The sequence below is a fragment of the Rhincodon typus genome, chromosome 4 (assembly GCF_021869965.1).
Source record: "Rhincodon typus isolate 14 chromosome 4, sRhiTyp1.1, whole genome shotgun sequence".
NCBI classification, from domain to species: Eukaryota; Metazoa; Chordata; class Chondrichthyes; order Orectolobiformes; family Rhincodontidae; genus Rhincodon; species Rhincodon typus.
This window is the reverse complement of record NC_063335.1, coordinates 1,430,241-1,443,416: the sequence shown is the minus strand read 5'-3', so window position 1 is coordinate 1,443,416 and position 13,176 is coordinate 1,430,241. Positions and strand designations below refer to the sequence as shown.

The window sequence follows — 13,176 nt, the reverse complement described above, 5'->3', positions numbered from 1 at the left end:
CCTACCGGCCGGTATTGCGCAAGCGCACAATGCACGCCCTCCACGGAAAGCCGGCGCCTATGACATCAGAAGCCACTGATTGGCTCTTTCCGCCCAGGCGCGGTGTACGGACTGCGGGAGGCACCAAATTAATTGGCGGCGCGGGAGGCGATTCGGAAACAGTCGAGTGGCGATCGCAAGAAGCAGAGAGGAGCAACTTGCTCCCGGTGTGAGTGCGGACCCCTCCCGGGATGAACACAGCAGGAGGTGTCCTAGCCCCAGCACCGACCATGGAGTACAGCAGTGCCAAACCACAGCTCTCATCCCGGGCCAATGCATTCTCCATCGCTGCCCTTATTTCAACTGGAAACTCCAAAGAGAAGGAAATCCAGGAAAATACCATTAAACCCCTCGGTAAGTGGAACTCACACCTTTAGCTGGCAGAAATGTCACTGCTGATTGTTTGCATAATTGCATAATAGTACGACTAACTGTCTTTGTGAACACTTTTGTTGCCGAATACTAGCTAATCTATTTCCATTGGAGAGATTTAATCCATTTGAAACAAAGTATTGCTTCTAAAATACCTTTAAACCAATTCTTGCTCCGAATGCGAAATTCGAATGAAGTTAAAGGAAATATACTGCACACTATGAAGTTTGTTTAAAGTGCTTGGTAGTTTGAAGCGATTTATTTTCTCGCTTGAGTTAAATCTCCTGAAGTCTTGAGTTTAATTGACCGATTAGTAATGCGAATTCAGCAATCCGGCCACGATGTTTGAAAGGTCGTTCAGTTGATGAAATGTGTCCACGCGCTTTTCTCTCCCTCCGAAACAGAGCAGTTTGTGGAGAAATCCTCTTGCTCTCAGCCCTTGGGCGACCTGAGCAGCCTCGAACTCGGTGATTACAGCGGCAGTGCATCCCCAGTCTGTACTGAGCCTCTGATCCCCACCACCCCGACCGTCCCCAGCGCCGAAATGGCCAAGATCAGCTGTAGCCTGGAAACCAAAGAGTTATGGGACAAATTTCATGAACTGGGTACAGAGATGATCATCACCAAATCGGGCAGGTGAGGAAATTATTCTACTTCCTACAGCAAAACAATTGCCTTAGAATCCAGGTGAAATTGTGAATTAAATTTCAATCTGAAGCATGTAATTAATCGCTTTCTACAATGGAGATCAGATCATAGATCGAGATTTGGCACTGAATTAGTTTGACAGAAACACGAGCCTGGAGATTCTTAAATAAAATTGTTGGTTTGGAAGGAATTAGAGATTTTAATTCTCGGTTAGTGCTGCCGTTTCGTTTTTTTTCTATTTCATCGCCCGCTGCAACCGGTGACTCCGCCGTTTTCAACGAAAGGTTAACCAACACCACTGGATCATTGATCGCAAACGAGATGAGGTGCGTTTTGTTTTGCGGTGACCCGTTCGTGGAGGAACGGTAACGTTTTTCTGCCCGTCAGTTCTGTCCTCACTAAATTGTCAGAACGAGAGTAAATGAGAAAGCGGCCGAATTCAATGCAATGGCGGTTGTTTAAATGTTCCTGTTTTCACCGTGCTATGTAACTAGTGACAGACAAATCTACACTTTAATTCCGTGTCGTTCATAACGAGCAGGAATAAAACATATGGGAAGTCAAAATAATGTAGAAATTATCCAAAGAACAATAATTGGGTTGATACAAATTATAATTATTTTCAAGTCGGATTCGCTGTCTTTGCTCGAATGAAGTTACGTTAAATGAAATTCTTACTGCTGTAAACATTATTTATGATGTATCCAAGCCTTATATAGAGATCATACTTCTGCTTTCGGGCAATCGTAAGAGAATAATTACATTGGTACCGTGCTATAGAGTGGTATGTGTAATGCGTCCTATTTTGTTCCCAAAAGGTGTTTCTAAATGTTTCTGTGAATTCAGGTGGTTCGCGGTCAGTTTTAATACTCTCTAAGTGCCGAATACACTGGAAATCTGAAATCTTTGCTGTGATTTGAAATGCGCTACATGAAGTGTGACTGAAACTGAATCAATAACTTCCGAAAGAGAATTGGGTAAACACTAGAGTTTGCGGGGAGGTGTGGAGAGTGGGTGGGGGCCTGGGGGTTGGTGGAGGGAGCAGAGCTAGAAAGAGCTGATAGAATAGGACTGATTGAATAGATCTTTCAAAAGGCCGACAAAGACACGGTGGGCTGAATGGCCTGCTCCTACTAGAGAAGAAGGTGGAATTCTGAAGTCGAGCCTGAAAAGCGCTATGAAACACAGCAGCGTCTGCCGAGCGGTGGATCGTACATTCGCTTTGACGTGTATAACTCACCAAGTTACTAACCGGGCAAACACGGATTTCACATTCCTGAATCCAGTTGACAGGCGCCGGCCAGAAGAAGGGGATATTTTTAGGGGGTGGGGAGGTGTGCGGTGGGTCAGAAAGTGCCTGGTTTGCTATTTCTTTGGCTGCTTTTGGAGCTGAACAGAAATGAAGTGAAATATTAGATTTCTCTGAGTTCTCTGGCTGATTTGATGACTTTTTTCATGGAGTTGGGGAGGGGAGAGAGGACGAGTTTGTGAAGCGGAATGGTTGAGTTTCAGCGTATGTTCTCTTTGTCTGTCCCGTTTCAGGAGAATGTTCCCCACTATCCGAGTCTCGCTGTCTGGGGTGGATCCTGAAGCCAAGTACATTGTGCTGATGGATATTGTGTCAGTGGACAATAAAAGATATCGTTACGCCTATCATCGCTCCTCGTGGCTGGTTGCTGGGAAAGCAGACCCGCCGCTCCCCGCAAGGTCTGACCATTGCGTTTATTCATCAGGATTGAGACTGGAATCCGGGGCATTTCTCTATTTTTACAAACTCGCGGAAGTTCTCAGCGTTGACCCAGTCCCGGGCTCTCTAGATCCCTCGGCTCTAAGTAGCCACATGTTTGAGACATAAATGTCCCTCCACAGGTAGATGTACTGATCCGGCAGTTCCCACTGTTCAATAACTCACAAAGATCACACACACTTACAACTTTAACACCAAATCCACCGAGGTTTACATTCCGCTGTAAATACACAATCCGCGTCAATGTCCGGATCGCACGCTCACTGGCTGGGTCCGTGTTTTGCTTTCTTTTTGTTATACAAAATGAATGTATGGCCAGTGAGCCACATTCCCTGGGAGAAACAGAGAGCCCTGAATTGGATACTGAACCTTGTCGAATCTTACACGACAGCTAATAAATTCTTGAGATTGTTGTTTGGTCTTGGGGTTCGGGTAAAATAAAAATGACTCTTACAGAGAGCAGACTCGGGGGTTTGAACCCCCGAGGCTGGGCTGTTTTCCCAGCACCGTGTCTCTCTCATAGCAACAGGACCGTCCATTCAGCCTTTGGGCCTATCCCACTACTCAACAAGATGGTGGGTGATCTGCAGCCGCCTTAACATAAAAAAAACGCACATTTCCTACAGTCCACACCCACCCTCCTAAGAGCATCTCACCAAGACCCACCCCACATTTCCCATGGTTTATCTACCTAGCCTACACCTCTTTGGGCTATGGGAGGAAACTAGAGCACCCAGAGCAAACTCACGCAAACAGGAGAGAGCGTGCAAACTCCACACAGTCACCCGAGGCTGGAATCGAACCCGGGTCCCACCTGCTGAGTGAGGCACTAACGACACAGCCGCAGTGCCACCCCTTCATCGAGGGACTAGTGTCACCATTTGATCAAGTGACACTCTTGTTTAGGGAGCGAGGGTCCAAACTGCCACTATTTGTGCGCTGAAGGGCCGAGAGGTTTGGCTGCAACGTTTAGACTGGGAGGTTTTGGTCCTCGTTTCCCACATCGGTGAAAAGATGGATCCATTCACCCTTTTCATTTCCTCCACATACCTTCAATCAAATCGTCCCGTTTGTCTCTGTTTTCCAGGGAATGCCAATCCGGTTTATGTAATTTCTGCCCTTCTCCTGATTTGTAGATTATATGTACACCCTGACTGTCCATTCACGGGTGAACAGCTTCTCAAACAAATGGTCTCCTTTGAGAAAGTGAAGCTCACCAACAATGAACTGGACCAACACGGCCATGTAAGTCTGTAACTGCCCTTTATGCGATTATCTCGTGTTAACGGAGCAGCGATCACTGATACCAAAGATTTGGGGAAAACACTCCGAATATGCAAATGGAATTATTTGGGAATCTTCCTTCCGAACAACACCTGAAGAGCGGGGAGTTCTGATTTCCAACTTGTCCCTCATTCCTTCCTTGAAATATTGGGGGGCGAGGAACTAATTTCGCTGTCAAAGAGACCCAAACGCACGGTGAGACCGCCTGTAAATATCCAGAACTCAGGAACTCTCCAAACTTGCCCTTTCTCAGATCATCAGCTATCTGACTCACAACTCCACCCCGGCAATGCATAAACTTCACTGACCCGCCGACAATTATTCCATTTGCAAATTCTGAGATAATTTGACACAGTTGAAATTTATACTCAATAGTGAGCTTGCAGTGAGAGAGACATCATTCAATCGTGAATTCTCACATTATCTGTGTTAATCTCCGTTCAACGTTTCAATCAACTCTCATTAAAATTATTTGAATATTAGCTAAAGCCCGTGTACTCAGTGGCTCCGTGTGTAGAATGGCAATGTGCTCTTTACTGGACATTGTGCGAATAATTGTTATCCCACTTTGAGTGTGTGTTGGGAGGTGGGGGATTTTGGGAGGGGGGTGAGTAGGTAGGTGATGATACTGTTAGTAGCCGAGGGTAGCGAAAAGACAAGCAAGTTGGATCGCTTTGAGCTGCTCTTGTGGAGAGTTGACATGGGCACGAACAGGCCAATGGTCTCACTTTGTGGATGCTCATGCTAAGTTTCCATAGGGAGCACAGCTGTGAGATTCTTCCTGTTATTGAGCAGACTGGTTTCCGTGCGTGTACATGTGTGTCACAGATTAGCTAATATCTGTGGGAGTGCGGGATGATAGACCGATTACTGTGTGCAAGGTACAGAGATAACACAGGAACACAGCTGGCCAGGCAGCATCAGAGGAGCCGGAAAGTTGACGTTTCCGGTCGGGACCCTTCTTCGGAAATGGGGAGGGGAAAGGGAGCTCAGAAATAAATAGAGAGAGAAGAGGTGGGGCTGGGGAAGGTAGGTGGGATGGTGATAGGTGAGTACAGGTAGGCAGTGGTGGGTATTAGTCAGTGAGGTGGGAGGAGCGGATAGGTGGGAGAGAAGATGGTCAGGTCAAGGAGGGGGATGAGAGGGAGGGTTGGTCGTGGGATGAGCCTGGGTGTGGGGAGATTTTGAAACTGGTAAAGTCCACATTGAGTCCATTGGACCATAGGCTCCCAAGGCGGAATATGAGGTGCTGCTCCTCCAGTTTCTGGGTGGCGTCGTTGTGACACTGGAGGAGGCCCAGGATGGACATGTTCCCCAGGGAGTGGGAGGAGAAGTTGAAATGGTCTGTGACTGGGAGGTATTGTCATTTGTTGTGAACAGAGCGCAAATGCTCTACAAAGTGGTCTCGGAGCCTCCGCTTGGTCTCCCCGATGTAGAGGAGGCCACATCGGGAGCAGTGGATGTAATGGACCATGTTGACGGATGTGTAAGTGAACCTCTGTCTGATGTGTAAGGTTTGTTTGGTTCGTTGGATGGAGATGAGGGGGGAGGTGTAGGGGCAGGTGTAGCACTTCCTGCGGTTGCAGGGAAAGGTGCCGGGGGTGGTGGGGTTAGTGGGGGGTGTGGAGCAGGTGAGGGAGTCACAGAGAGAGTGGTTCCTACAAAAGGCAGATAGGAGTGGGGAGGGAAATATATCTTTGGTTGTGTGGTTGGATTGTAGGTAGCAGAAGTGATGGAGAATGATATGTTGGATACAGAGGGGTGATATGTGACGACTGGGAGATTCTGTCTTTGTTATTGTTGGGGGGAGGGGATGTGAGGGCAGAGGTGCGGAAAACACAAGAGATGCGGTCGAGAGCAATTTTGATCACCAGAGGGGGTATGTTGCGATTCCGACCCGAAACATCAGCTTTCCTGCTCGTCTGATGCTGCCTGGCCTACTGAGTTTCTCCAGCTCCACACTGTGTTATCTCTGACTCCAGCATCTGCAGTTCTTACTATCTCTGTGTGCAAGGTACAGGTGTGTTACGGACAGATTACCAAATGCAGGGTACAGGTGCATCATAGACAGGTTACTGAATGCAGGGTACAGGTGTATCGTAGACAGGTTACTGAATGCAGGGTACAGGTGTATCATATACAGGTTACTGAGTGCAGGATGCAAGTGTGTTATAGACAGGTTACTGTTTGCAGGGTACAGGTGTGTTGCTGGCAGGTTACTGTGTGTGCATTACGGGTGTGTTGCAGACCGGTTACCATATGCAGGGTACAGGTGTGTTGTGGACAGGTTGCTGAGAATGGAATACAGGTGTGTTACAGACAATTACTCTGTGCAGGATACAGATTTGCTGTCGACAGGTTACTGTTTGTCACATATAGGTGTGTATAGACAGGTTGCTTTATGTGAGGTACAGGTGTGTTACTGTGTATGACATATAGGTGTGTTAAAGATAGGTTATTGTGTGGGCGGTACAGGTGTTATACAGGTAGGTTACTGTCTGAGTTATGGGTGTGTTGAAGATAGGTTATAGTGTAAGGGGGACAGGCTTGTTACTGACAGATTACTGTTTGTGTGGTTCAGGTGTGTTAAAGGCAAGTTATTGTGCTTGGGGTGCAGGTGTGTTATAGAAAAGTTACTGTGCATGGGCTACAGGTGTGTTATAGAAAAGTTACTGTGCGTGGGCTACAGGTGTGTTATAGACAGGTTACTGTGTGGGGTGTACAGGTGTGTTATAGACAGGTTATTGTGTGGGGTACAGGTGTGTTATAGAAAGGTTACTGTGTGTAAGCTACTGATGTGTTACAGACAGGTCACTGTGCGGGGTGTATAGCTGTGCTATAGAAAGGTTACTGTTTGTGGGCACAGGTGTGTTGTAGATCAATTAACGTGTGTTTGTACAGTTCTGGTAAGTTTTTTTGGAATACTGATTTGGTCTAGACAAGTTACTGTTTGTGGGGTACTGGTGTGTTTTAGACAGGATATGTGTCATACTCATGTGTTATAGACAAGTTTATGTGATCTGCGGATACAAGTATGTTACAAACAGGTTACTTGTTTATGACTACAGGCCTATTATGGATAATTATTGTGAGTGTGGTACAGCAATGTTTCATTTAGTTTACTGTGTTGGGTGTAAAGCTGTGTTATAGACAAGCTCATAGGTGAATTTTTAAAAAATAGATGTGGCAAATACTGAGTAAGGGAAGAGGCTGGCAGCTAATATATTAGGGAATTTAAAAGTCTTCAATCTAAATATGAATAGTAAAAGGGTAGCAGAGCAGTGAGACCAACTAACAGCCAAAAATGGGACCATTTTTTTGGAGACTGAGGGCATGGCTTAGGTAGTAAGTAATTAATTTGCATTTACTTTTATTTATTTTTTGCATGGAAGATGCTGCTGCCAAAGCAGCAGTAAAGGAAGACATAGTTGAGATATCAAAGAACTAAAAAAATAAAATAAAGAGATGTGTGAGAAAGACTGACTATTATTTGGCAATAATAGACATGTTATTTGTATGGAATACAAGTGAATTATTGGCAGATTGTTGTTTGTGGGGTATAATGTTTATAGATTCCATAGGTGCATCTTAGGGTACTGACTGAAGTAAAAGTGGATTGGGGAGGTACCTGCTATAATTTTCCAATTCTTGCAAGATATGCGATCATGCCAAGCACACAGAGAACTGCACATTGCAAACGTTTTCAAAAAGGTTGTAAGGATTAATGCAGCAAACAGAGGCCAGTTAATTGAATTCTAGTAGTTTGAATGCATTTATGCATGATAATCCTGTACAAAATTAACAGTGACTTAGAGAAATGTGAATTAATTAAGAAAAACCAAAACTGATTTGTTGAAGGGGATTGTGTTTAGCTAACTTGATTGAGTTTTTTGATGAGGTAACAGAAAGGGTTGATAAAAGTTACTGGTTGATGTGGTGTATATTAATTTCCAAAGATCTTTGATTAAATGTTATATAATTAGCTTGCAAGCAAAGTTGAAGCCCATAAAATAACGAGGCAAGGAAGCATGGACATAAACTTGGCTGAGTGACACAAAACAGAGTAGTGGTAAATGGTTATTTCTCATACTCAATGAAGGCTCATAGTGAGATTTCCCAGTGGCTGGTACTTCGACCAGTTGGTTTCTGGATATAAATTGATGACCTCACTTGAATGTATAAGGCATGGCATCAAAAAATTTACGAATGGCACAAAATTTGAAAGCATTGTGAACTGCAAGGAGAATAGTGATAGATTTCAAGAGGACAAATACAGGCTGGCAGAATGGGTGGGCAGGTGACAGATTAAGTTTCATGCAATGAAGGGTGATGTGATGTATTTTGATAGGTAAATGAGGAGAGATAATATAGAATAAAGGGTACAATTCTAAAAGAAACACACATATAGAGACATGGGGATGTGCACAAGTCATGAATATAGCAGGGTAGGTTGAAACAGGACCTGAAAAGTAAACAACATCCAGGGCTTTATAAGAGAAGCAAAGACCTTTAGAAAGTACTAGTTTGGCCTCAACTGAAGCACTAAGCACTAACAGTATCTAAGACAGGGAACCATGAGTTAGGAAAGGTGTGAAGGTTTTAGAGAGAGAGTGCAAACACATTTATTTAGTATAGTCCTACAAATGTGGGACTTCAGTTATGTGGATAGACAATGATGAGGTTGTACTCATTAGAGACATAATGGTTGAATGGAGATTAGTCATAGATGTTCAATATCATGAGGGGTCCAGACAGAATAGATGGAAAGAAAATATTTCCATTAACAGAAGAGTTGAGAAACATCAGAAAGCAATTAAGATGATTGACAACAGAACCAAAAGTAAAAGGAAGAACTACATTTCTTGATGCAGCTAGAGATGAGGGTGTAGAATTGACTGCTTGAAAGGGTGGTGGGAGCAGATTTAATTGTAACTTTTAAAAGTAACTTGGATAAGTACCTGGACAGAAATGCAAAGAAAAGGACAAGAGAGTCCAATTAGCTGAGATTGTCTTATAGTGAGTAGAAATCGGCTTGATGTCATATATCCTCTGTTTGTATGTAAACATTCTATGCTTCTATGTGGAGTACAAGTGTCTTACAGGCAGATTGCTATGTGTAGAGTATGTGTGTGTCACTGTTAGGTTACTGTGTGGAGTACAAGTATGTTACAGACAAGTTAAAGACAGGTTGTTGCTGTATGTGGAGTGCAGTCAGGGTACACTAAAGTCAAGTTAATATGCACTGCTACAGTTACTGTGTGTGGAGTGTGGAAGTATAATAGATAGATTTTACACAGGATATACAGTACAGCATAGAAACAGCTCATACTAGTGTTTATATTCTACTTCAGCCTCATACTATCTTTCCTCATCTAAAACTATAATCATAATCTTCTATTCCCTTTTCCCTTATGCAATTGTCTAGTTGGCTCTAAAAAGTACCTGTACTATTCACTTCAACCACTCCTGATAGTAACGAGTATCACATTTTCACCATTCTCTTCTGAATTCACTGTACGATTTCTTGTTATTAACTTTAGTTATGTTCTTCCTTACAAGAGGAAATATTCTCTCTGTACAAAACTTTTCATACTATTAAACCATACCCTTAGCCTTCTATTTCAAGAGAAGAAGACATAGCCTCCCATCCTTCAAACACACATTTTATTGCTGTCCTTATAAGATGGGTTACAGTGCAGGATATAATGGTGTACAGACAGGTTACAGTGTGGAATATAGGGATGTTACAGGTAGATTATAGCACAGAGTAAAGGGTGTTACATACAGATTATCAAGTGGAATATGAAGATATAAAGACAGGTTCCAATATGGAATGTAGAGATGTTGTAGAGAGGTTACAGTGTGGAAATTAGGGCTTTTATGGACAAGAAACTGTGGAATGTGTTACAGTATACAATATAGGGCTGTTATAGATATGTTGCAGTGTAGAATATGGAAGTGTTATAGACATAGTACAGCATGGAATTCAGTACTTATAGACAAATTGCAATGTGGAATATAGCGGTGTTATAGACAAGTTACAGTGTAGCATACAGGGTTGTTATTGACAGTTTACAGTGTGAAATATAGAGTTGTTATAAACAGGTTATTGTGTGGAATATAGAGGCTTTATAGGCAGTTGTCTATGTGGGATGTAATCATGTTTTGGAAGGTTTAGAGTGTATAATATAGTAGTGTTATAAACAGGTCACAGTGTACAATATAGAGTGTTATAGACAGGTTATAGTGTGGAAGATAAGGGTGTTTAAACTATTTACAGTGTAAAATATGGAGATGTTATAGATAGGTTATAATGGGAATATCAGGATGTCATTGACAGCTTACAGTATGGAATATAGGGATTTATAGACAGGCTATAATATGAAATACTGGGTGTTATAGACATGTTACAGTGCGGAATATAGTTGTATTATAGACAGTTTTGAGTGTGGAATATAGCAGTGTTATAGACAGCTTAGAATATAGCAATTTACAGTGTGGTATATAGCAGTGTTATAGGGAATACAGGAGTGTTAAAGACAGTTTACAGTATCGAATATAGGAGTGTTATAGACAGTTACAGTGTAGAATGTAGGTGTGTTATTTACAGCTTTGTGGGTGGAATATGGGGATGTTAGAGACAGGTTAGAATGTAGAATATAGGAGTGTCATAGACAGGATACAGTGTGCAATATAGAGGTGTTATATACAGGTTATAGATGGAATATCGGGGTGTTGGAGACTGTTTATAATGTGGAGTATTGGTGTATTATAGACAGGTCACATTGTGGAATATAGGAGTGTTACTGACAGTTTACGTTGTGGAATATAAGAGTGTTAGAGACAGGTTATAATGTGGAATATAGGTGGGTTATAGACAGGTCACAATGTGGAATATAGGTGGGTTATAGACAGGTCACAGTGTGGGATATAGGAGAGATAGACAGTTTACATTGTGGAATACGGGGTGTTAAAGAGGTTACAGTATCTAATAAAGATATGTTATAGACAGGTTACAGTGTGGAATATACTGCTTTAAGTGAAATTACAGTGTGGGACATAGAGCTATTACAGGCAATTTTCAGTGTATAATAAAGGGACATTATAGACAGTTTATAGTGTGGAATATGGTGTAAAAGACATTTTTTAATGCAGAATATAGGGTGTGATAGACAGGTTACATGTGGCATATAGATCTGGTATGGATAGGTTATGGTGTCTTATATAGGGGTTATAGACAGTTTACAGTGCAGAATATAGGGTGTTATAGGCAGTTTACAATGTGGAATTTGGAGGCGTTGTAGACAGTTTATAGTGTGGAATATAGGGCTCTTATAAACAGGTTATTGTGGAAAATAGTGTGTCATAGACAGGTTATAGTTTGAAATATAGGGATGTTATAGACAGTTCACAGTGTGGAATATAGGGATGGTATAAACAAATTATAGTGTGGAATGTAAGGATTTTACAGATAAGTTATAGTGTGGAATATAGAAGTTTTTTTAGACCGTTTTCTGTATGGAATGTAGTCGTATTATAATTAGGATTTACTGTAGAATATAGAAATCTTATAGACGGATCATTATACAGCATTATTGTTAATTGAATTCTCCAATGAATTATTTTCCTCCAATAAATGGCGATAAATTGATTTTAAAGGCAAAGCACTGAATAAAAATTCGCGACTTGCCGAGTAGAGGATTAAACAGAGGAGCTGTTATTTGTTTCGGTCAATTAGATTAGTGTTGTTGGGAGCATCTAACTCTGTCGAAACCTGGCAAATTGGGATTTTTCCTGGATTTCCATCATTGGAGTTCTCGAGAATTCCCACCCTTTCCGGCACGTAAATTTTACTTTACAGCTGGGTTTGGCTGTGAATGTGTAGTTTTGAAATGGGGAAAGGTTGTGTTCAGAGGTTGAATGCGGATCCGGTGAATGTCTGTTTAATTTTGCACATTCTGAATCTTGGCTCTCTGCTGTAATTGTGATGAATTCATTCTACAGATTATTTTAAACTCCATGCATAAATACCAGCCCAGAGTTCACATCATTAAAAAGAAGGATCACACCGCTTCTCTGGTCAACCTCAAATCCGAAGAATTCCGCACCTTCATCTTCCCAGAGACGGTTTTTACTGCAGTCACCGCTTACCAGAACCAACTGGTGAGTTCCTTCTCGATCGGTAACTGGGCTCGATCTGTGAAGAAACCGCAGTAATCTGGTTGCTGTGTAAACCGACAGAAACTGACACGGTACCAGTGGCTCATTGAAGACCCTTCTTACAAGATATTGTTCTTATAAACAGCATCTGGTCTAAAGAAAACATTGAAAGGAATTCCAGTTTGAGTGGTTCTCGCTTTGTGTTTTTTTTCGTTCTCCAGTTATAGAGCTGTTCAGAATGTGTCATTCTATTTAATTGCTTTTATTTAGGAGAGAGTGAATGATGAGGCAGTTCCTTTATTTCCTTTCATGCGAGCGGTGGTTCAATCTCGGGCGTTCCTCTGTCACTTTGTCTCGGGTCAGACCTGAGGCTAACTCCAGAAACAGCAATAGCTGGAGAAACTCAGCAACCCAGCAGCATCTTCTTCAGTACCAGTGTCACTGGGCCTGAAACGGGTGCTGAGATTCTCCAGTGCCTTCTGGTTTCGTTTCAGATTTTTTTTATTCTCTGGGTTTTTTTTGTTCTGAATTTCGCAAGCGTCCCTGGGACCCTGGGACCTCAGACTATCCCCCTTCCCACCGTCACCAGGCACCTGCGATTCCCATACCCCCAGCGAGCCCCTTCCTCCGTACGCTGGGGATCCCCAGACCTAACGACCACCTCTGGTTACTCAGGACCCTCTGGGACCCAGGGTCCTCCGCTGGCAGAGCCCCGGGCCCCCCAGACCACGGGGTCTCCCGCACTCTCCCTGGCTCTGTGAGATGTGGTGACGGAGTTGGACGTCCTCCTATGAAAGACGTTAATAAACCAATAGCTCTCTCTGACGAATTATTAGTTCAATTGTCACGCTTACTGAGACCAGCATTTCAAACCACTTCAAAAAGACCTTCAGCGCTGATGAGAATATGAGTCCAGTAACAGAATG

General features: G+C 42.8%; 1 protein-coding gene across 2 annotated transcripts in view; it reads left to right on the top strand.

Moving 5' to 3' along the window:
• The first annotated feature begins 230 nt into the window (after positions 1 to 230).
• The window catches only part of tbx20 (T-box transcription factor 20), a 31,235-nt gene continuing 18,289 nt past the window's right edge, over positions 231 to 13,176 (top strand). The window contains exons 1-5 of one of the 2 annotated variants that reach the window (XM_048595652.1): positions 231 to 393; positions 816 to 1,047; positions 2,602 to 2,766; positions 3,943 to 4,051; positions 12,095 to 12,253. In XM_048595652.1, the coding sequence (XP_048451609.1) occupies positions 231 to 393; positions 816 to 1,047; positions 2,602 to 2,766; positions 3,943 to 4,051; positions 12,095 to 12,253 (828 nt within the window). The remainder of the gene's footprint in view (positions 394 to 815; positions 1,048 to 2,601; positions 2,767 to 3,942; positions 4,052 to 12,094; positions 12,254 to 13,176) is intronic. The other variant, XM_020533221.2, reaches the window with a different exon arrangement.